Source organism: Psammomys obesus, unplaced genomic scaffold (genome assembly GCF_907164565.1).
Source record: "Psammomys obesus unplaced genomic scaffold, mPsaObe1.curated_primary_1811, whole genome shotgun sequence".
In the NCBI taxonomy this organism is placed as follows: Eukaryota; Metazoa; Chordata; class Mammalia; order Rodentia; family Muridae; genus Psammomys; species Psammomys obesus.
This window is the reverse complement of record NW_026585691.1, coordinates 9,707,661-9,732,003: the sequence shown is the minus strand read 5'-3', so window position 1 is coordinate 9,732,003 and position 24,343 is coordinate 9,707,661. Positions and strand designations below refer to the sequence as shown.

The following is a 24,343-nucleotide window of genomic DNA, read 5'->3' as shown; positions in this document are numbered from 1 at the left end:
GAAAGCACGCTTAACCACTCAACTGTCTTTTCCAGCCCCAGTAAGTATAATTTTCAAAGCTCAAACCTATTTTAATTGTTATTTTCTTTCTATTTTTTGGTGTGTGTGTCTGTGTGTGTCTGTGTGTGCGTGTGCAGGTATGTGTGCACTGATGTCCGCATGCTTGTAAAAGCCACCTTGGGAGTCAGTCCTCGGGTGACATCTGCCTGTGGCCTCAGGCTCAGGGATTAGACTAAATGCAGCGGCCCTCAAGCCCCAGAGGTCGTCACGCCTCGGCCTCCGAAGCACATGGGTTCTGGGGACAGAACACCGGCCTCGAGTTCATAATGAAGCAAGCATTTTACAGAGGAAGCATCTCCCCAGCTTACTTTTTTTTCTCCTGCATCGATGAGGACAGGGCCTGACCCTTGCTCTGATGTCCTACTTGGCCGCCTCCCAGCCCCAGCAATATTTTTACTACCACGTGTACTTATTACATAGGCCTTCACTTACTTGTGACACATATTTTATTACTGCATTAAAAAAGAAAACATACAAAACTGTCTTTAAAGGCCAAGACAAAAACATTTCCCCATCAAGGGCCTCACTTACGTCATTCGCCCCTCACTCACTTACAGAAAGGATCATTAGTACAAACCTTAAAGTTCATTTGCATTAAGTTTTTAAAGGACAAAGTTCAAAACAAAACCAAAATAAAATCCACAAGGGTAATTACTGCTGTAAAGCAAATTTTTTTTCTTCTATCCACCCAGAAGTTCCTTTCATGTGTTAATGGCAGCGTTAAAAACAAAACAAAACAAACAAACTCATCTTCTTTATCTTAGCTCTTTAAGGACCTCACACATCTGAGAATTCCTCACACCCACCAGAAGCTTCCAGAGTGGTCAGAGGGTCAGCCCTGGGACAGCGCTGATTTAATTTCCTACAAGGCCTCTTCCTTCGGTGAGAGACAAGCACTTACCGGGGCTACAGACTTAAAACCGGGAGTCTCTGTTTAACAGAGACTTGATTCCTAAGAATAATGGCTGGACACTGTGGAGCCGGCAGCTAAGTGGACGGGGCCGGCGTTTGGGATCGCGGGAGGGCAGCAGGAAGTAAAATTGTAAATTCAGTCTGAAGCACTTCTAAACACAAGCACTGCAGACAACAGTGGGGTAACTAGGAAGGGAGATAAGGGAGATAAAGACACCAGGAGGCCATCAGTTAAAGAGTTACTAAACAGGCCTAATATCAGATGGAAAACACAGCCTTTTCTAAAGCGTCCTGAAGTGTCCCGTGGAACGAAGGTTAAAATCCTCCCCCCACAACGGACAAACAGGAAAAATCGTGTACTTTGTTTTTGATGTGATTTCTGGTCTCATCTTTCAGTCGTGTCCATTTTCTGAAAAAGTCTCCTGTTGCTTCTTTCTCTCTTAAACAAATAAGCAAAGAAAACAAACACCGAGCTGGCTACGGATGCATTTCGGTGGCAGGATTTTGCCAAGGCACAGGCAAGGAAGGGCCTGGCTTTGATCTGGTCACAACCAACCCCCTCACGCCCCCCACCCCACCCCGAAACAAAAGCTGAGACGGAGACCGGAACCATCCAGGTATTTCCAACAGGAATTTAACCTGACACGCGCTGGCAGGGCGAGGTGGTGTGCACAGAGCCGGGAAGCAGAGGGGCACCCACCCCCACCGTATCAGACCCTAAAAGTCACCCCGCGTTACAGTCCATTTGGAAACGCTTCGCCCTCGCCTAGTGCGCTCTGCGGAGAGAGGAGGGCCAAACAAAGCCTCCGCGCCTCAGGGAAGAATGGGACTTCCTCAGCCGGCTTCTGCGCTCCGCAGGGGCCTGGCTTTCTTCCGGGCTCCTTTCAGACCGGCGTGTGAAGTGACTACTGTAAATCTCCGCTCGGCGCCAAAGGTCAAAGGGTTATCTGCCCTTACCTGGGCTGTGGGCTTTTAGGGCACACTGGCTTCTTCGTTCTCTCTTTTCTTTTTTTTTTATGCCTAAGCATGAACGCAAGCATGTGAATCTCGTAAAGCTAATTTAGGCCCCAAAAGGAAGAGTTGCGCGCCTATGGGTAAACTGCTTTACTGAGAAAAAAAAAAAAAAGAACAAACATCAACTTCTCAGTCCCCCACAAAGAGAGACCAGATGCAGCCGAGGCCCCTCCCACCACGCAGCTGCTAAAACAGTAAAACCTCAAGCCCACAAAAGGGAAGGCCATTTAGGCAAATGCGCCAATTTTGTTCTAGAGGGGGAAGAAACCTTTGCTTTATTGTTTTTTGTTTTTCTTTTCTTTTCTTTCCTTTTTTTAAATAGCTAGGACACTGGGCTTCTGCTTGCACACAGAAGCTCATCTGATTAACTAGACAGATGTTTTTTCAGGGAGCACTGCTCATGCTCCGGAATTTCAAAAGGGGAAGGCTGTCCAAGGCAGGACTTCAAAAGTTCAGGGGGCAAAACCCCAGAAAATTCTATCCTCCAAGATTTTGTTGGGTTTGACTTTTTTTTTTTTTTTTTTTGGAAATAAAAAAATAACTTTTTAAAAGATGGCTATAACAACTCTAAGAAATATGGAAACACACTACTTGTGTGTTTATACTTATATAAATATAAATATATTTTTATATAATTTGTACAATTATAGTTTTACATAAATATAAAACAAATATTATATATATATATATATAGTGTGTGTGTGTGTGTGTGTGTGTGTGTGTGTGTGTGTGTAAATAAAGCCTCGTATGCCACCTGGAGCTCAGGCTAGGTTTCTCAGCTAGGCTGGCCAGCCAGCAAGCTTTGATCCTCCTGGTGTCTTACCCCAGTGCTGGACTACTGGTACACACAGCCATGCCAATCTTTAAAAACTGGGTTCTAGGGATCTGATCTGAGGTCCTCACACTTGCACAACCATCGCTCTGAGTCACCTCCCCAGACCCCACCCCTTTTCATTTTTCTTTAGGATAAACATTGGAGAGGAAATTTCTGGGTGATACAGTATTGGCATACTTTCCTAAGAAAGCACGGACCACACCAGGCATAACGGCACACGCCATTAATCCCAGCACCTGGGAGGCAGAGGCAGGCAGATCTCTGTGACTTCAAGGCCAGTCTGGTGTATAGTGAGTTCCAGGACAGTTAGGGCTACGTAGAAAGATAACACACCAAAAAAAACTTAGACATTCCAATAGTTATGTAGTTATATTTTGTTTAAATGTTTGGAAAGTAATTTTGCTGATTTAGCATTAGTGTGTGTGTGTGTGTGTGTGTGTGTGTAGGTCACAGGGCAGCTTTGTGCAGTGAGTTTTCTCTCCTTCACATTTATAAGGCTTTCTGGGACTGAATTTAGGTCATTAGATCTGTATCTTTGGGTACCCTTTATCCTCTGGGCCATCTCATCAGCCCTTATCTATATTTTTAACAATCGCATCTTACAGACTCCTCAGTTCTGACCCTCGTCTCCCACAGCCTCTCCTGAGCTATATGCTGGGCTTCCCAGCAGTTAGATATTCGTGAATACTCATCTGCTATCTTCCCAATGTCTCAGCTCTCTTGTTGGTCACCTTAGGCTACAACAGCAAGCCGCCTGCTGATCTTTCATCTCCAGTGTCGCTCTTCTCACTGCCCTAAAGCTATGCCGTTATCAGTTATCTCTTGAGAACAAGCCACTGCAGTTTCCCATCTGAGGAGTTCTGGCATCTCTCGCTGCTTATGAGGCTGTGGAAGGACGAGGCTTGAGGGCACAGGAGTCCTCGCAACGCAGGTAAGAGCTGATTCCAGAGCCTTATCACTCTGCACCGTGTTCCCACACAGCCAGGTTTCAGCCACAGCGTAAGAGACAGGCTCCTCTTGAATCACTCTGTTTTTGTGCATGTTAAACACCTCAGAGCAGAGTGGATTTCCTCCACACCACCAGGCAGAAACCAGTCATTTATTCTCTGACCTTCCAGAACACTAGGCCTATGGAGAAATTTTACATATCAGCAGCATATCTTCTGAGAAACGCTGCTCAGTCCTCCACACTCAACTGAAAAACGCTTTGACGTCGGTACATCCATGCTCTGGGAGCCAACAAACACAGTGACTGATACATAGTGTATACGTTCAACTAATACACACAATTGAAAAAAAAACTTAAATAACTGCAAATAAACTGAAGAGTAAATACACGATTGGGATGGTAAAAAAATCACGACTATAATTTTATAAAATAAATATGACAAACTTGCATAGAAACGATCATAAATATCCCTAAGAAAAGCACGCATTGTCTCCCTCCTAGAATTAGAATTAGAAATTCTGCTCTTCTGGAACCTAAAGAGATGGTTCGGGGGTTGAGAGTGGGTACTGATCTTGTAGAAAATGGAAGTTTGGTTCCCAGCACTCTGCTCAGCTGCCTCATGATCATCCGCAACTCCAGGCCTCCAGGCCTAGGGATCCAGCACTCTCTTCTGGCCTCTTCAGGAACCAGTCCTCACGGGGTACACAATGTACACACCCACACATACACACGCATAATGAAACATAAAATAAACCCTTTAAAAAAGAAGATACACACTGTTTTTCCAGTGTCCTCTGTCTCCTAGGCAGCATCTTCACCAAGAGTCAAGCAAAGAACCACAGGGGCCACATTTTCATGTTGTGGGGACAGCTTTGATTCTGGGGTTCACTGTCAGTAGTTACTGAAGCTCATTATCAGACTTTCCTAACTCTAGGTCATTTTCTGACTTGCAAGGCCAGGGAGTTTCTACGACACGGTCGTAGCAGTAGCGACAGAGAACCGAGAATGCCCTGGCCCCTCAGTCCAGACTGCTGAGTTCCACTGACCCTGTGCCCACTGTACTCCACAGAGCTCGGAGGGCTTCGAGGGCAGGACCTTAGAGCCAAGACCCATCACGTGACCGAGTGGGCTGAAAAATATTCTCTTTCCAAAGACTATTACAGGCTCCAGGTTTACCTGGGGGGTTAAAAAACACACTGTTTATATTTCAAATTAATGGAATCCATGGCTCTTGCTTAATTCCTTGTTCATCCCTCAATACAAGACAGAATTAATCTGACACTGTCATAACTTCCTAATATGAACTTCACCAAGTCTAGAGTAATTAATTAATCGCCCTCAAAGGACAGCATGCTCTGTTAGACTTGCCATTGGGAACCTCCTGGGAGCTAACTCAAGCGATGGAGTAAAACGTCGACCCACATCATAGACCTGGTCGTAAAGCTGGAGAACCAAAGCACCAATACATTAATTCTTCTCAGACGTCAAAGTCACAGGTATGGAGGAGGCCCAAGTTCAGCACGTCAGTAAACTTCCAGCCTGTGCTTCTGGACTTCAGGTGACATTCTGAAAGGAAACTATACAGAAGTCTGCGCTTTACGGTCAGATGCCCGTGACCATATCCAACTAAAAACGGTCCATGGCGTGATGCCCTATCTTCCAACACTGTGATGTGGTGCTGTCTCCTGCCAACGGTCGTGTTTCATTCACAGCTATGCTGGGACACGCCTGGTCTCTGAGTCACAGTCGGACATGTCTAGATACAATCGGTTGTAAGATAATTTTAGAGAGAATACTATTTTGGGCGAGGGTGTGTAATAATGCACACCTATAACTATATCAGTATTGGGGAAATTAAGGCAGGAAGATCCTAAGTTCAAGACCAGCTTGAGCTACATAGTGAAGGTCACAGCCTAAGCTACAAAGTAAGAGATTAAAATTAATCTCTTAATTTGGGGCAATCTAGGGGTATAGCTCAGTGGCAGAGCACTTATCTACCACATGGTAAACCTCAGGCTCGATACCTATGACTATAAAAAAAAAAAAAAGTGAATTTGAGGCCAGCCTGGTCTACAAAGTGAGTCCAGGACAGCCAAGGCTACACAGAGAACCCTGTCTCAGGAAAACAAACAAACAAACAAAAACAAAACAAAAGCCTACTGTTCTGTGGCATGTCAAAAATATTATTTTTTCCTATTTCACTGTCCACAAATAAAGTGGTATTGGGAGAAGATCACGAATTTAGGGGGTCTTGGCTCCGGTGTTTGTTTTTCTGAGACAAGATCCTCCTCTGCATTCCCACCCGGCCTCACCCTTATGACCCCCAGCTTCAGCTTCCCGAGTGCTGGGAAGGCAGATCCAAGTTTTCTAAGGCAGCCTCTGTGTGACATCATGAAGCTGAATCCCTGTGACAGACGCACAGCCCCTGGCTTTCCACTGCCACAGAGGGCACATGCTGCTCCTCAGAGGGTCGGAGCTCAGTGCCCGGTACCCACGCAGGGCTGCTCACAACCACAGCCTGCCCATGCCTCTCTGACTTCTACAGACACACTCACCCTCCACATACACGGACCTTTTCTTTTTTTCTTCTTCCTTAAGACTTTATTTTTATTTTATGTATATGCATGTTCTGTCTATTTATATGTCTGTGTATCACATGCATGTCTGGTGTCCAAGGAGTAAAGAAATAGGTAGCAGATGCCCTGGGACTAAAACTTACAGACAGTTGTGGGCTGTCATGTGGGTGCTTGGCACTGAACCTAGGTCCTCTGGAAGAGCATCCTGTGCTCTTAACCACTGAGCTATCTCTCCAGCCCATGACCATTTCTTGATGTGATCCTTGCCAAGCATAACGCTGCTGTGTTTAAAATGTCAAGTCTACTTAGTTGTAATCCAGAAGAGGAGAAAGAGAAGAAGGAGGAGGGGGAGGAGGATGGGGAGGAGGAGGAGGAGGAGGAGGAGGAGGAGGAGGAGGAGGAGGAGGAGGAGGAAGAAGAAGAAGAAGAAGAAGAAGAAGAAGAAGAAGAAGAAACAACAACTGTGTAAAAAGTTAGTTTATAACCAAGAAGAAGAAGAAGAAGAAGAAGAAGAAGAAGAAGAAGAAGAAGAAGAAGAAGAAGAAGAAGAAGAAGAAGAAGAAGAAGAAGAAGAAGAAGGAGAAGAAGGAGAAGAAGGAGAAGAAACAACAACTGTGTAAAAAGTTAGTTTATAACCAGGAAAGGGAATATGAGAACTCTTCCTCGGGTACAAGAAATGTAAGTCAAAATGTAATTCTCTGTTCACAAATGCAAACAAAAGCACAATGAGAAATCTTGAATTTATGGGAAAGAGGGGAACAGAAGGGACAATGGGAAAGCCCTGATCTGTCTATGTTTTCCCAGCCTCCCAACCCCCATTCCTTTTCTTTCCTGAGTTGCATGAGACTAATTCTCCCATGGGCTTTGACGGGCTCATATCTGGGCTGTTTATTTCATGATTGAATCTTTTGTACCTAGGTACTTAACTCTCTTTCCTATGTTATGATTATTTCACAATATATACCTTTCCTTCTTTCCTTGGGACCCCCTCCTCATGACCTCACTTAACCTCATCATGCTCTCACAGGTCCTGTTTCTAAACACTGCACATTAGGGCTTAGGGCTTCAACACAGGGGTTTTGTGAAGACAAAAGAATGCAGGCCACAGCACACACAAAACCTAAAGTATTTACTCTCTGGCTCATCAGGAGAAAATTTTGCTGACCCTTGGCTTAGCTTCTATGTTCTTAAAGTAGGAAGAAATGCAAAAAATTTAGGCTCCATCTAAACTCACTGAATAAAATCTGAAGCTTACTCTACACACCCACACACCCCACATACTCACCCCACACATTCAAACATAGATTATATCCCAAGAAACATTTGTTATCTAATGTACTAATCATGAGAAAAATAGTACTAAAGAAAAGCTGGTTTGAGGTGGCACATACCTGTAAACCTAGCACAGGAGAGACGGAAGCAAAAAAAGATCAGGAGTTCAAGACCAGCCTTGGGCAAATTCCAGACCAACTATGAAACTCTGTCTCAAAAAAAATCCATACACCACCAGCAACAAAACACTCGGGAAATTTTTTTTTTTTCTGATGTAGACTCCATCCTGGGAGATTAATCCTTTTTCCCAAGGCTGGGATCCAACCCAAGGCTTCATTCATGCAATGCAAGTGTTCTGTCCCTAAGCCACACTCTCAGCTCTAGAAAAATAATTGTGTAAACAGGCACAGGCATCTGGCATCTCTTCCAGGCTTCGGATGCAGTTTGCAGGGTGCTGCGCTAACCTCTTATCTGCATTATTTCACTCCATCCTAACATTCTAAAACAGGCCGAATTGTTATTGTTTCCACTTAAAAGATTAAGTGGAATCCTGGAACAAGAACCAGGATTTGTCATCAAGCTGCAGAGTTTGGAGTCAAGGTAAACAAGAGAGATGCTTACTTAGCTGGTATTCTTGTCTGATCTGTCAGGATGCTGGAAATGACGGGCTGTGGCAAGGTAGGGGTGGGGGTAAGATGGATATCTTTGGGTTCCCAAGACGATTCCAGGAAGACTGGACAGTGGGCAGGGGCTTTCCAAGTTGAATGAATGAATCTGAAGAAACATCTCTAGTGGTACTGGCTTGTGGAAAGAGATACACCAACTTCAGAACTTTAAGCCTCCTCCTCTGGCTGCTGAGAGAGCGCAGCAGGTAAAGGCACTTGCTGCCAAGACTGGCAAACTAAGTTTAATCCCCAGAGCCCATCACTGAGGAGGCAGAGGCAGGCTGATCTCTGTGAGTTTGAGGCCAGCCTGGTCTCCAGAGCAAGTTCCAGGACAGCTAAGGCTACACAGAGAAACCCTGTCTCAAAAAAACAAAACAAAAAAGAAATAAAGAGGACATTTTTTTCAATCTACTATCAGGGAACATAGATGTCATTAATGTTATTTTTGCTTATTGTGTGACAAATATTATCTTTAACTCAGATGAACACTCAGAGAAGAAAAGAAAAAATATGAGTAAATCCTGAAGGACCCTGAGCACAGCACTCAGGAGTCCCAAATGATGACATCACAAGTTTAAAGCTTCTTTCTTTCCGACAAAGCAGGCCAGATCCCAGGAAAGCAAACCGCATTCTAAAGTCAAGCCCAAGCAAACTAGAAACACTAAAGTACTTCTTCTCCACCATGTAAATTCATATCACACTTTATGTCCAAATGCTGGTAATTGAACCCCAGGCGTTGTACATATAAAGCAATTATACACTACACTAAACTATTATATATTATTTACCATACGCTATTATATTTTATATACTACATGTATTATAATATATATGTACTATTTTATATTTTACTTTTAAAGACATGAGAATTTCTTCAACTCATAGACAAAGCACTCTCCACATGTTAAAAAACTGAGTTTTAGGGAGGGGCTTATGGGGGGGATACAAAATGAATAAAGTGTAATTAATAAAAAATTAAAAAAAAAAACAAAACTGAGTTTTGTGGTATTAGCGTGAAATGATCTAAAATACCTCCCACTAATAATTCCAATTAAATTCCGTTCGCTGGGTGTTTGCAGGAACACTGGAGGCCATTTAAACAGCATTTGGCTTCATCTTTCCTGTTTTAAGGGAAATTGGGCCTCTCATCTTTTCATCATCTTTTTTTTTTTTTTTTAATTAAAACACTCCCTAACTTAAAGATATAAATCCATTTTGCTTTTCTGTCTTGTAGAACAAAAAACAGTGCATATTTCTAGGGAGACTGTGTCCCAACAACCTACTTTTTGAATTGAAAACTTAATTACCAGAAATGAGATTGCACACGAGGAAGGGGGGAGGGGTCCTACAGGCATTAGAGGGGAGTTAGTGTGAAAATGAAATTTTGCGAGAACAGTTTGTTACACAAAATTGACACTCGATCAGCACGTAGAGGCAGGTGAATTCATTTCCAAGCCCACTTAGTGAAGCTGGCCCTACCCGGAGCACCCTTCCCAGGCAGCGGCTCTGTGAAAGCCGGCATTCACCAGGCAAAGGCACAGACAGGGCTCCCTTAACCTACTGCCCTCTGGACACATCACTCTCTGTTAAACAGGCAGCCACTGCCAGATGCTCTGGCTAAAAATGGTCCCAGATGGTCAGCTGTCCCTTCCATAGAACACCCTTCCCTTCCCACATTTTAACGCTTGCCTGCCAAAAGCCTGGCCAGGCCCTGGTGGGAACTTAATAACAAAGATTAGAATCAGGGGGTCTCAGGTTGGAAGGCACCTTGGAGGCAGTCTGCTCAGCAGCTGAACAGCACTTGAACCCACATAAGTGCATTCCTGCCAGCCTTTCGGGTCACTCACTACTCGCAGACGCAGGGGGCCTAACCTCAATGCCTGGAGAGGCAGCACCTACGGCCACAGAGGCCTTGTCACCTCCGACTCAAGCAATCTAATCAGACTAAATCCGCAGTCAGGAAGCACGTAGCTACTTAGAGTGGCGCTGGCGAGTTCACCATCCCCAAATCATGTTGGCATTTAGGGTGACTTTAGGGGCCTGGAGAGATGGCTCCGTCAACAACATGCCTGCCTTACTAGTATGAGAGGATCTTCTGTTTGGATCCAGAAGCACACAGATGAAAACACAACCCAGCACTGGGGAGGCAGGCAGGAGGTCCCTGGGGCTTGCTGGCCAGTTTATCTAGCCGACTGGTGCTGTCCCATGAGCTTCCAAGAGTCTCCTGTCCCCATGTGTGTGTGGGCACACTGGGATTACGGTCACATGACACCATGTCTAGCTTTACATAGGTTCTGGGCATTCAAACTCAACTCTCCTCAAGTATTTACCACTGAGCCATCTCGATGGCCCCATGGAACTGATTTTTTAAAGCATAAGAGAAAATAATGGTATATAGTTTTGAAAGTTATTGTCTAAAGAGCGTAAGAGTTAAAAAAAAAAATCTGTGGGCCTACCACCCATCCTCCACCTCTCTCCAAATGAACGAATTGATGAACACTTCTCTATATTTGTATCTTTTCCTTATTAATTCCATTCATAGATTATCTACATGCGTCTCTAGAAAAAAAATGGAATGTTAACTAATTGGGGCTAGAGAGATGGCTTGGCAGTTAAGGCACACACCGTTCTTCCAGAGGACCCGAGCTCTCGGTACCCACACTGGGCAGCTCAACCCACCTCCAGGGGATCCGACATCCCCTTCCAGCCTCGGAGGGCATTCCCTGCCCATAGTCCCACACAGATACGGGCACACGATAAAAACAGTAACAAATCTTAGTGAGATGTTAAAGAATTTTCTAACTGTTGGGGTTTTTTTTGTTTTGTTCATGTTTTTCTGAGACATGCCACCATGCATTCCGGGCTGTCCTTGAACTTGCCACATGGTTGAAGACGATCTTAAACTCATGTTCCTGTCTCCCTCTCCAGAGTGCTGGGATTACAGATGTACGCCACCATGCCCCCTTCCTGCCAGTCTTAACATTTCTCTAAATTTCTTGGAAGAGCAGAGCTTATTTCATTCTTTGTTTCCTAACCAAGTACATGACTCTTAAGGGTAAGCTAGCCGGAACGAACGCCCAAGAAGGATGCTGAGTAAGATAGCTCTGTTTCTCCTACATATTTCAACTTCTTTAACAAATGAGAAAAACCAAGGGACTTAGTTTGATCTACGAATGTTTTCCTTGTATATTTTCGAACGTCTGTTAATTTTATACATATGAGTATTTTACCTGCATGTGTGTCTGTGTGTCTGTGTGTCTGTGTGCTACATGTGTGCCTGGTGCCCTGGAGGGCAAAAGAGATTGTCAGATCCCCCGGCATTGGAGTTACAGATGGTTAGGAGTGTCTGTGTCCTCCGGAACAGCAGCAAGTGCTCTTAACTGTTGAGCCACAGCTCTAGCCCCTAAAAATTATTTTTATTTATGTGTCTGCAGGAGTGTTTATGTGTGAGTTCAGGAGACCCCTGGAGTGGCATTTACAGGTGGTTGTGAGCTGTCACTTGGATTCAGGGAACCAAATTCTGGTGCTCTGCCGTAGCCATACAAGCTCTTAACCGCTCCAGCCCTGATCTACGGCTTTTCATCAATTTTCCCATAGCCTGTTTCCTACTGGATACAAAAACAAGTCCCCTCTCAGCAATGATGAGCTCATGGAAAGGGAGGCCACACTGAGAAGCCACAGGGGCACATAAACATGGAAGGCGGGGGCCCGAGAGGCTGGGCGAACACCATCGTAACCAGTGGATTAAAGAAGCTCGCCCCGGACCATATGCCACTTCTCATCATTTATAAGCTTCATGACAGAGATCGACAGTAAATTCATTTACCCGAATGCAGATTAAATTAAAAACCGAACAATAAGATTACAAGCACACCGCCATCTGGAGTATGGCGAGGGGCCACGGGATGGGTTTCTGTGTTCCTGCATGCAGGAACAGGTCCACAGCACGTCCCGTCGAGCCAGGGATGGAAACTGTGACGGCCCACACCTCGACCACCGGGCCTCTCCCCTTACCTCATCCCCAAGAGCTGGTAATCTAAAAGGAGAAGCCACAGCGCTCTACAAACGCCTACTGTGTGCGTAAGATAGCACAACAGCCCAGTGACCTCCCCGTGTGCCTGTCTCCATCTGAGCGTCCCCCTCCTCTCTCATTCCCGAGCTGAGGATTACGCCCAGGGCTTCGAGCATGCCAGGCGAGCACTCCACCCCTGAGCCACACCCCCAGCCCTCTCATAATCCGTTACAAACGGTCACATCATGGAGTTCTCCTCCCACATAAAGGTTAGGAAAGAAGGACAGCCAGTGTCTCTGAGGACACTGAGCTCAGTGTTTTATCTCCAGTGTGTCCGAGTCCACGGAGTAAATATTCACAGTCACGTGGGGCAGAGGAAAGGGCATTATTATGTATCACTTATGTAAACTGTTTTATACCGATAACAGTACAGCGCCCAGACAAACTCTGAATTAAACATACTTAGTATTATTCAAACATTTCGCAAAATCTTCACTCTACAGTCTTACTCTGTTTTATGTGTGTTGCATACAGGCACATGTACACGTGAATACAGGCATCTGCATGTCCGCGCACATGTGGAGGACAGGCTAACTTTTGGGAGTCAGTTCCCGCCATCCACCCTGACACCAGGGGACTGAGCTCAGGCGATCAGGTGCACACCAAGTGCTTTTGTCTGCTAAGCCATTTTGGCGGGCCCTACAATCCCAATCTAATCCCATCACATACCCACAATAACGAGTCAGGATCTCCCTGCACCAAAAGTCATCCTCAGCAAGATAACCACAGCCCTGGAGCAGGAGGAAAACAGAAACCCTGCCAGTTCAAGAAGAACTGGGTAGCGGCACGGATAAATCGATTCTTTGTCGTATCCCATCAATCCTCTCATCCAATAACCCTCTCCCAGTCAGCCGCAGCAGGAGAATAAAGGGATCGGCTTGATACAGACAGACACACTCACCCAAGCCACTGAGCGTATACAGCAGATCACCGGTGTCTAGGAAAATAGGCCCGTTCTCTTGCTGCCCCTCCTCCTTATAGAACAGCTTGTAGCCCCGAATGGCAGCCGGGTCCTCGGTGTCTTGCAGCCACCGCACGGAGATGGTTGTGCAATTCAGCGGTTCCAAATGCAGTTCAGGAGACTTCGGGGCTGGAAGAGTTCACCAGACAGCACTGTGTCAACAGCCCACGGCCCTTCAGAGGGCAGCCAAACGCACAAAGTCCAACCATCACACTTTGAGCCAATGCTCAAGATTTCACAGTGACAAGCTAGCAGGATGGCTCAGTGGGTAAAGGGGGCTGCTGCCAAATATGATGACCTGAGTTCGATTCCCAGGTCCAACAATGTGGAAGAGACCAACCCCCACAAGTTCTCTGCTTTCCACACTTCAAATGCATGTATACACACACACACAAGTATTACTTTTACAAATTTCACAGTGATGTTTAGCTTGGATATAGGATTTAAAATAAACTACCTAAAAGACTAAGACATGTAAGTCACAACATAATATCTATATTTGTATATGTACATACATATTTATATGTATATGCATGTGTTCTACTATTCACTATTAATGCCACAGAATATTTTCAGTCAAATGAAAACAGACCAGTCACGCTGGACTCCATGTGAGTAACATCCTACGACTGGACCCGTCTTTTGAACCGATGATTTAAAAACACACAATACTACTTGCTAGGTCTCAGTTCCTGGGCTCCTTCCGGTGTCCAACCTGCCTGGGACTGACTGAGCCACGAAGGGTTTGCTAAGCAAACACTGTCAGCAGCAGCCCTATCCACACTGTCTGAGGCGAGAAGGTAGCAGCAAACAGGAAAGTTTAATCAATTACTCAGTTTATTTGTGAGCCCGGGGCCTTGTTCACGGCTAGGCTGACACCCTATGACCACAATACAGCCCCACTCCTCTTCTGGCCCTTTTTTCTTCCGATGGGTTCTCATATCCCACTCCAGCTTCGGACTCAGTAACCACAGCCAACAACGAACCCGCCATCCTCCTGCCTCTCCTTCTCTAGCGTGCTGGCGTTATGGGACAGTGGAGGTGAGCCCCAAGACCGGCTACTGAGCGCCAGTCCCAAGGACAGGTTTAGGTTTCTTCTCAATTAAGTTCATAATCCATGTCCTATTTGCAAACGTGAAAACAAAAACTTAAAATATGGGATGGAGAGATGACTCAACAGTGGAGAGCGTGGGCTGCCCTTCCAGAGGACCAGGGTTCAATTCCCAGCATCCACATAGCAGGTCACAACCATCAGTTACTCAGTCCCAGGGTTTGGACGTCTTCTTCTGGCCTCCGTGGGCCCTGCACACAAGAGGTAGACATGCAGGCAGGCAAAACACCCATACACATAAAACCGAAAATAAGAACCTTAATGTATATACTCATGTCTACATAGATACAGATAGATGACATGTAACTACAAGTGAAAAATTCTAAATCAAAGGTAAAAACATTCTTCCTCTTCCTGAACAGTCCTTGGGAGGTGTTACCTTTTACGCTGGTGGCTTTGGGCGTCCTGTGTGAGGTCCACACCGACCACTCTCCCAGCCCCACACGGGTAGCAGCCGTAATCCGGACCAGATAGACGCTATCAGGCTTCAGGCCTTCCAGAAGGTACTCGTGCGCAGTCCCCGGGAGTTCCACTACTTGGATGGAATTGTCGGTGCTCAGGCGGAAGGACAGACGGTACAGCACCACTTGGCCCCGCCGGTACTTGGCCGGAATTGGCAGCCAGGAGACGAGAATGTCGGTGGGACTCCGGCTCGTCAAGCTGATTTCCGGAGGTCTCAGGGGCACTAGTGAAATGAGCAAATGTGTTGTTCACAAAGATTTACCATCAAGTTGCCACTCAGCGCAGTCGTACTTATGGAATCTGCTTAATACGGTGGAGATGCTTCTGGCTGGAGCAGAGCATCTCAGCGAGGCCGACTTCCGGCCAGAAAGGAACCACAAGGAGGGTGCAGTAAAAGTATGCCTATCAGTCTGCTGGTTAGGTGGGTACCTGAGATGAATATGGACACATCTGCTAATCATATATTCTGAGACAAAAACACAAATCAGTCTACCAAAATCCCTCCTGCAGCAAGGGAGAGTGAGTCACAGGAGAGCAAGGAAACCCAGGATCTAGAATTACAACTGGGAGGGGTTTTTTTTTTTAATTATTATATTTATTTTACATGTGTACATGTGAAAGCGTGAACACCCGCTGGTGCCGTACGGCGTCTTCCTCCAAATTGAAGTACTTCTTTCAAGAGGGAGAGAAGCTCATGAGACGCAGAGGGTAACGTGATGTGTCCAATCTGGGAAGCCCAAGCTTGGAAAAGTCTCTAAGGTCCCTTTATAAAAGGAGTTAAACAGCCGGGCATGGTGGCACATGCCTTTAACTGTACTTGGGAGGCGGAGGCAGGTGGATCTCTGTGAGTTGGAGGCCAGCCTGGTCTACAGAGTAGGTCCAGGACAGGCTACACAGAGAAACCTGGTCTTGGAAAAAAAAAAAGGAGTTAACTGCTGAGGGAGGAGACGCTGACCATGGGGGGGGGGGGGGGGAGGTCCGAGCGCACGCATGTGTGGCCTAGAAAATCTCGTATTATTTTTTTAAATTCATCTATGCTCTCTCTTAAAGAGTTACTTTAGGAGTGTTCCTGCGTATGTGCCTGCAGTGCCCACGGAAGTCAGAAGACAGCAAAAGGCAAAGCCGAGAGAGCAACTGGGCTGTGGCTAACAGAACTCTTTCCATTTACCCGAACAGACTCACGCCCTGAAAGTGACCAAAGCTACAAAGGCTCACACCTGATGCCCCAGAACTGTTTTCTTACCGTCTTCCAGCGTGTTCTGTGTCACGTGATCCGACATCTGGCTGGCTCCCATTGGCATGTATGCAACGATGTAGAAAGTGTAGTTGCTGGCGGGCTCTAAGTCATCGATGATGTAATGCGTCGTGTCATTGCCAAGGACCACCTGGTACTCCTCGTTGTTTAAACCTAGGCCAAAGCAGCCATGTCTTAAAACGACAAATAGTCAGTGAGGCAGTAGTGACGCATGCCTTTAGTCCCAGCACTTGAGAGGCAGGGACAGGCGGATCGTTGTGAGTTTGACACTACCCTGATCTACAAAGCGAGTTCCAGGACAGCCAAGGCTACACTGAGAAATCCTGCTTTAAAAAAAAAAAAAAAAAAAAGACAAATATTCAAAATAAAGATCATGGGGAATGCAGAGAGTCTGATTTTTACAAAAACAAACCAAAGGAAAAGTTAGGCTGTAAAGAATCTCATTCTGCCAATATAGAACATACTCCATGGGCCAACACAGACTTTTTTTTTTTTTTTTTAATGCTAAAAGTTAAACGGAAGGATGGGCTCAGAATGTTTTGTCCCATGGTGAGTGCTCAGGATTTTTTTTTTTTTTTTAAGGAGGGAAACAAATTCTCAGGAATTCTGAATACAATATGCAAGGCAAGATACAGAAGAGGATTTGCCTGTGCCGGCTTAATTCCTGTGGTGCAGACGTGGAGAAAGGAGCCACAGCCGCGCCGGCTACTGTGCGCGGCCTACAGGGAGTGCTTGTCAGCTCTATCAAACCTCTCTCAGCACCGGCCCCTTCTCCCCGCACTGGATTTATAAACAAAACAGAAGGCACATTCCAGCATGGAGTTTTCCCACATTTCTGAATTAACTTCATAGCATTTTAATTAGACAAGATTAGAGGCGTTTCACAACACGCCGGCTAATGGCTCGTTAATTAGGAACTGCACAGTACAATTTCTGACCTACTGAACAAAGTCCTTGAATTCAAATTAAAAGGCCTTGTTCTGCCCTGAATGGAATGCTGAGCGGCATGCAGGGGCTCTAATGAAACCGGCACAATAGTGAACAAGAGTGGGCCCCGCCAAACGCAGCATCCTTTCACCTTCCTAAGTCAGCACAGAGAATGAACACACTCCAGCGTGCTCTCACCAGAACATTCTTCTCGCTACCAGGACCCTTGATTTACATTCAAAACATCCCCTTTCAAAACACTGCTGCGTAAAAACCCAACAGCCGCGAGGAGCAAAGCACCTGTCTGCTTCTGTATAAAACTAGCATTTGTAAACCCGAGTCAACGGAGAAACCGCTAGGGTTTGTAAACAGCTCCCCTGTTTCTGTCACAATTTTGTCTAAGAGTAAGGCAAAATAGGTCTTTTTTTTTTCTTAATCCCCAAAGTGGAACCAGTAATTCTAAGTAAGAATTCTAAGAGATTTGATACTTATTTTTTAGAAAGACTGACCCATTTTTGTTTCACGTGTACGTGACTGTCTCCATGTATGTATGTGCACTACCTATGTGCCTGGGGCCAAAGAATGCCAGAACAGAACTGTTGAATCCCCTAGAGTGAGAGCTGTAGGCCGAGGTGAGACGGTTCTGAGAACCTAACCCAGGTCCTCGGCAGAACCAGAGAAAGGGCCCTAACCACTGAGGCTGCCTCTCTAGCTGCTGACATTTAATTTGACACAGGAAAAGAGATATGACAAAAATGTCTTGTTCTCTCATAACATTTTTTTTTCTTTTCAGTGGTACTGGGGATTGAGCTCAGGACCTTACACAAGCTATTCAAGGATTCTACAATTCTGCTATACCCCAGCCTATCGGGTTTAATTTTCATTCAAAATAAAAACGTTCAATATAACAAAGAAGTAAAAAATTGCAGAATTTGGCAGGGTGGCGGCAGTACACACCTTTAACCCCAGCACCCAGGAGGCAGAGGTAAGAGAATCTCAGATTTTGAGGCCATCCTGGTCTCCATAGTGAGTTCCAGGACAGCCAGGACTACACAGAGAGACACTGTATCAAAAACAAAACAAAAACGCAGAATTTTACATACTGACATTTCCCTAAAAACCAGCATGATAGCTAGGTGTGAGAGTCCATGTCTTTGATCCCAGCACTCATGAGGCAGGTGAATCTCTGAGTTTGAGACCAGCTAGTCTACATAGTAAATTCTAGGCCACTCAGGGCAACAAAGTGAGACTGTATCTCAAAATTACCATCATTCTCCACACAGAACGTCTTCACAAGACTAGCTGGGTCTGCTCGCAAAGACCATCACAGCAGGCCTTGCTGACTGCTGACATCCTGCCCCCACCCCTCACCAACAAGAAGAAGAGTATGGGGCAGGTCATTGCATCCTCTTGTGAGTATCCAGCCACTTTTGCTCACAGCCAACTCAGCCCTAAGCCAACTCAAAACCACAGGGCCTTGAGGTCTGAGCAAGGGGCTAGAGTACAGAGTCTGGAGACTACAGGGCTAGAGGAAGGGGGGGGCTCCATCTCTTTGGCTATGGGAAAGCCATTATCCACATGGGATAAAGATGGCTGTGTGGCTGCTTTGGGGGTTATTCCTGATCCTGTCAGTAGCTCCTCACACATGTTCTCTAAGCCAGCCCTAGAACTTCTAGGAACAAATCTTCTGTGGAACAAACTTTCATTTGTCATTGGGACCTTAGAAGAGCTGAGATTTCGCTTACATAAGTAAGCCGTTGCTCATTCTGAAGACAAGTATTTTGTTTGTTTTGGTTTGCTTGAGAAAGGGGCTCATGTCGCCCAGGCTGGCCTCGCATTTGCTACATGGCGGAGGGTGACTCTAAACTTCTGAGCTGCCTGCCTCTCGCTCCCAGTGTTAGGGCCACAGGCGTGAGGCACCACACCAAGTCTCTGTAGTCCTGGGGGTCACGCCCGGGGCCTCACGCCTGTCAGGCAAGCACTTTACCAGCTGAGCCCCCCCCGAGAACAAACCCACGCCAGCAAGCGGCGCTCACCGACGGTCTCCGAGCTGCCTACCTTCGGCTTTCATGTAGTGCACAGAGTACGCGATGACCTTGTCTGAGTTGTACAGCGGCCTCTCCCACGCTAGAAGGATGGCAGAGCTGGACATGGTTTCGGCATGGACGTTGTAAGGAGCGCTGGGTCTATCTTCAGACATGACCACGGTCAGTCTGGCTCGAGACAGGACAGATCCTTGGCTGTTTTCAGCCATGCACTGATAGATGGCATCGTCTTCTGGGATAATCTGGTTAATTACCAGTTTGCTGGGGAAAGAAAAAAAATATTTATACCCATAAAAAACAAGCAAACAAACCTGATAATGACATTCAAAAGCTATTGTTAAATACACTTTCACCTTATACCAGAACATACCGAGAATAACCATTTCTAATTTAAAATAATCTACATTAATTACCTAAAATTATTCTGATTTATAGCCTCAGCCTTCATTAATATTTATGGTAGCTGAATTCTCTTTGCTTCAATCACTTTTTAAGAAATGGCTTTAGTTATTACTCTATTCTATAGTCTATATGTAACTCATATTGTCATGCACATATAAAGTTCAGGTCAACAAAAAATTCACAGTTTTGTTCAGCTAAATGAAAATGTTACAGACGTAAAAGTTACACACACTTTGGATCCACGCATAAAATGCAAAAGGACAATGACACGCTGATGCTATAACCCTAAATTCTTGCATCTAGTATTAGCTGTCAAGATTATGTGGTGATTTGATGTTGCTATCCCCTGATTTCATGTAAAAATTAGTAAAGGGCATTATTTTATTTAAAAATGGTAGCAAAGTAGCAAGGCTTTACCTGTTGTACATTTTAATCCTGCCGTTTGAATGTATCCTCCTCCCATTCTTCAACCAGGACATTTTGGGTGAGGGAATTCCCTCCGCTTGGCACACAAACCGTGCTGTGCCTGCTCGTGGCCTCGTTAAACTTTCAGGCCATTCGACGAACGAAGGAGGAGCTATTTTAAAGGGAAAAAATATATGTACATATACTGTGGTTTCAGTAAGAATGACAAGAGAGAGTGAAAAGGGAACACGAGAACGAGGTGGTCCCACGCGCAAAGACATCTAGCAGTCTGCGTCTCCGACAGCTAGTTAGGCACCTGTGACGGCAGCTTTGACCGTCAACTTGACACAACCTAGAATCCCCTGGAACCGAGCCTCGGGGAGGGACTATCTACACTGGGTTGGCCTGTGGGCTCCTCTGTGGAGGGCTGTCTCCCTGCTATGGGAGGGCACAGTCCAGCGTAGGCGGCACCATTCCCTAGGCAGGGAACCCTGACCTGTACGGAGTAGAGCACCAATCGTGCTGAGTACCAACAAGCGAGGGAACACGCAGGCATTTGCTTCACGCTCCTCCTGACTACAGGTGGGGGGTGGACAGCTGTCTGAAGTTCTTCTGATTTCCCCCAATGAAGGACTGTAATCTGGAAGTAACTGCGAGCTAAAATTAACCCTTTCTCCCCTAAATTGTTTTGTTTTTGTTTTTCTAGAGATGGTAAGATATTTTATCACAGCAATAGAAAAAAACACACACACACACACACACAAAAAAAAAACCAGGAGAGTTTCTCTCTAATGTTCAGCACCCACCTAATCTCGCTGAGGCCACCTGTGAACACGCTGACATGCCCACAACCCATCTCAACTAAACCCAGGGAGAGGGCACTTGTGAATAGAAAGAGTCACTAAGAGGTGAAGAAGTTCACATTGTTACAGAAATGTGGATGGACAACAGTGAAAAGGAGGCTTAGGGAGGAGGATGACGCCGTGCACACAAACATGGTGACGTCAGCATGATTCTAGAGCTGTATTTAATCACTGTTGGCGTTTACAATTCTTATTATTAACTTCCCTGTCACTGCTGCCACAAGGGCCCGGAGGGTGCCTCGATGTTAAAGAGCTTACAGAGAACCCAACTTCAGTTCCCAGCATCCACACTGGGCAGCTTACATCCATCCTCCTGTGACCCCAGCTCCAGGGATGGTACCCTCTTCTGCCCTCTCTGGACACTGCACGGACACACACATACATGCAATTAAAACCAAAACCTTAGGAAGGAAAACCAAGGACAACGTTAAAAGGAAAGCGAAAGCGTCTCTGATTACAGAAAAGCTACATACCTAACACAGTTAAAGTTGCCATAGCAACCGTGAAGTTGCGCGTGCCGGGGGTGGTGGCGCGGCAAACGTACACTCCGGCGTGCTGCAGCCTGACATCGGATATTATGAGATTGCCGTTCCCAAGCACCCGAGTATTGAAGACGTCGATGGACTTGTGATCTGTTTCAAAGAGAACACGGGAGCTGAGACGATGCGCTTCATCTGAACTTACGCCAGAAGACTGGTGTCTGCGACATCGTTCGTTAAATTCTCAGGAGCATAAGCTTTCCTCATATCGCAAAACTAAAAAGAGGCCTTTCAGAGGCAACTGCCAAATGAGCACTATCTACAAAACACACACTTTATCAGTTTCATTAAAAGGAATAAAGCTCAAGGCGAGGACTCCCTCGCCTCCCATCCCCGGTGAGGAGGACTCACCGAGGCGGCTCCAGGAAATGATGGGCTTGGGGTAGCCTGTGGCCATACACTCGAGCACGGCGGTCTGGTGCAGGGCCGCGGTCACGTTCTGCGGGCTGGCTACAATAGTTGGCGTGTAGAAGGACCTGGACTCATTAGCTTGGGCAGAAAAAGGCAGGATATGTAAGCAAATCGTCGGAAGCACAGTAAAACACCAATTCTTATCTACCTTTGCATTTATTCTTTTCATTTTCTTGAGACAGGACCTCAGGTGGCCTAGGTTAGCTTCCAGTTCCCTGTACACAGGCTGATCTTCAACTCCTTGTCTCTACCCCATGAGTACTGGGGTTACAGGTGGGTGCCTCTCGGTCCTTTCCTTCCCTTCCTTCCTCCTTCCTTTCTCCCTCCTTCCCTTCTTCCTTCCTTCCTGTGTGTGTTTGCCTGTGGGCACATGTTCAGAGGCCAGAGGAGAACGTCAGGTACCCTGCTTCGTCACTCTCCACTTTTCCTGTGAGGCAGGGTCTCTTACTGAACCGGGGGCCAGGCTGGCTGGGGTGGGCTCTGTGATACAGCTGTCTTTGAATCACTTCTGCTCCTGGAAATAACCCCTCACCCATATTCCTGTAAGTAACCCCAATAACACTCACTGGTTCACCAAGCTGGACTTTTGGGGTGTCTATACTTTGGTCTGTAGTGGGATCTCTATTTGGGGGGAGGTCTCCCCAGGAAAAAATCTGTCACATCACCTCCAAAAAGCTTATCCATCAGCAGTTAATTCTAGTGGAAGAGTATTACATTGGAAACAAACATCTTTATTGGCAAGGGACATTCTCTTTTTGTTCCTTTCTGTATTCTATGCTTTCAAAAACAAAAGTGAAAAATTACAAAGCAACTGTTTCTTAAAGAGGTTGACACAGAAAACACATTTGCCTGGGAAAGATTTGCTTAACAAAAGGCTGTGTTCTAAGTAGTTTAGAGTCCAGGCACAGTGGTAATCCTAGCTCTCAGGAAGGCTGAAATAGAAGGGATTCAAGTTCAAGATTAGGATGGGACACAGAGTAAGTCTCTGTCTTAAAACACCAAACCCAAACCAAGTCTATTACAAGAATTTAAATGTCATCAAAGTACCGACGGACAGAATGCTATTACAGCCAGGAGGAAAACAAGATGGAGCAATCAAAAAAAATCTCATAAAAATGGGAGAAAAACCAACATTATTGTGGTACCTGGAATTATGGTTAGAGAGGCCTCCATGCTTTTACGCTTATGAGCTACTGTAGCTGCAACACAGCGGTAATTCCCAACATCCTCTGGGCCAGCGTCGTAGATCTGCAGCACTCCGGATGGCAGGGCAGTCACCCTGGTGAGACAAGAAATGTGACTGAACTTTCTGTAGTTCTTTATAAATATAAATGCCGACAGAAAGCAACACATTAAGCCGCTTTTACCCGAGGCAGAAACACTCGTGTAAAGACCTTTTCACATATTAACTTCGGCTGGGGTGTGGCAAGCACCACCCTGGCTCCCAGGAGGCCCTGGGTAAGGTCCCCAGCTCTGAAAAGCACCACTGGCAGAAACATTAGCATGAGTCTAGTATTTCACTTGGGTTGTGACAGGTCCCTGAGATGTAAACAATTCTGCAGTACTCCAAGTTTGTAAAACCTAGCACTCTAACTTCACAAAGAGGGTGTTGTTAACCTATCTTGTGTTGATTTCGCTGATTGTGACTCAGATCTTAGTATGACTTATTCTAAAAAAAAAAATCCTCAATTAAAAAAAATTTCTCTAAGAGCTATTTATTCTTCAGGACGCAGCTTCTAAAACAGGGTCACAACCCCATATAGAATCACAAAACTGAATGTGGGGAGCAATAAAAAAAATTGAGAAAAGTACACAATAAACGAAAATCAGTTCAGTATAAAATACGCAATGAGCTGCTTCCTTCTGGTGAGCTGACGGTGCTGTGGCATGCGACTTCCCTTCGGAACACGCCACATGCACACTTAAACACTGCAAACGCTGTCTCACCCAGCACCAGCGAGTGCTATCTGAAACAGCCAGGCTCAGGCTCAAGACCACTCGCTATGTGCTAGGAAATGCAGTGTTTTTACTGAGTGTGCAAAGCTGTCTGTCCTTCATGAACTACAGTGGCCTGACTATGGAAAACAAATACTTTTAACAATTTTGCATATATAAGCCTCACAGAAGTGTGTCTTTGGACTGCACTGTGTTAGGGTGCTTGACCTTAAGGTTAGTGAGTGCTGTTTGAGCTGCTCATTTGACTTCAATGAAAAATTGTTAAGTAACCAGGCGATGGTGGCACACACCTTTACTCCCGGCACTCAGGAGGCAGAGGCAGGCGGATCTCTGAGTTTGAAGCCACCTGGTCTTCAGCATGAGTTCTAGGACAGCCAGGGCTGCACAGAGAAACCCTGTTTCGAAAGGAAGGAAGGGAGGGAGGGAGTGAGGGAAGGAGGGAGGGAGGGAGGAAGAAAGGGAGGGAGGGAGGAAGGAAGGGGGAGGGAGGGAGGGAGGAAGGGAAGGAGGAAGGAAGGAAGGAAGGAAGGAAGGAAGGAAGGAAGGAAGGAAGGGAGGGAGGGAGGGAGGGAGGAAAGGAGGGAGAAAGGAAGGAAGAAAGGAAGGAGGGAGGGAGGGAGGAAGGAAGGGAAAGAGGAAGGAAGAAAGGAG

General features: G+C 45.9%; 1 protein-coding gene across 1 annotated transcript in view; it reads right to left on the bottom strand.

Moving 5' to 3' along the window:
* The window catches only part of Prtg (protogenin), a 96,552-nt gene that overhangs the window by 31,010 nt on the left and 41,199 nt on the right, over positions 1–24,343 (bottom strand). The window contains exons 4-11 of the mRNA XM_055596836.1: positions 22,882–23,015; positions 21,677–21,814; positions 21,260–21,418; positions 19,936–20,095; positions 19,130–19,377; positions 16,133–16,297; positions 14,807–15,112; positions 13,257–13,445 (exon numbers count right to left, since the gene is read on the bottom strand). Of these exons, the coding sequence (XP_055452811.1) occupies positions 13,257–13,445; positions 14,807–15,112; positions 16,133–16,297; positions 19,130–19,377; positions 19,936–20,095; positions 21,260–21,418; positions 21,677–21,814; positions 22,882–23,015 (1,499 nt within the window). The remainder of the gene's footprint in view (positions 1–13,256; positions 13,446–14,806; positions 15,113–16,132; positions 16,298–19,129; positions 19,378–19,935; positions 20,096–21,259; positions 21,419–21,676; positions 21,815–22,881; positions 23,016–24,343) is intronic.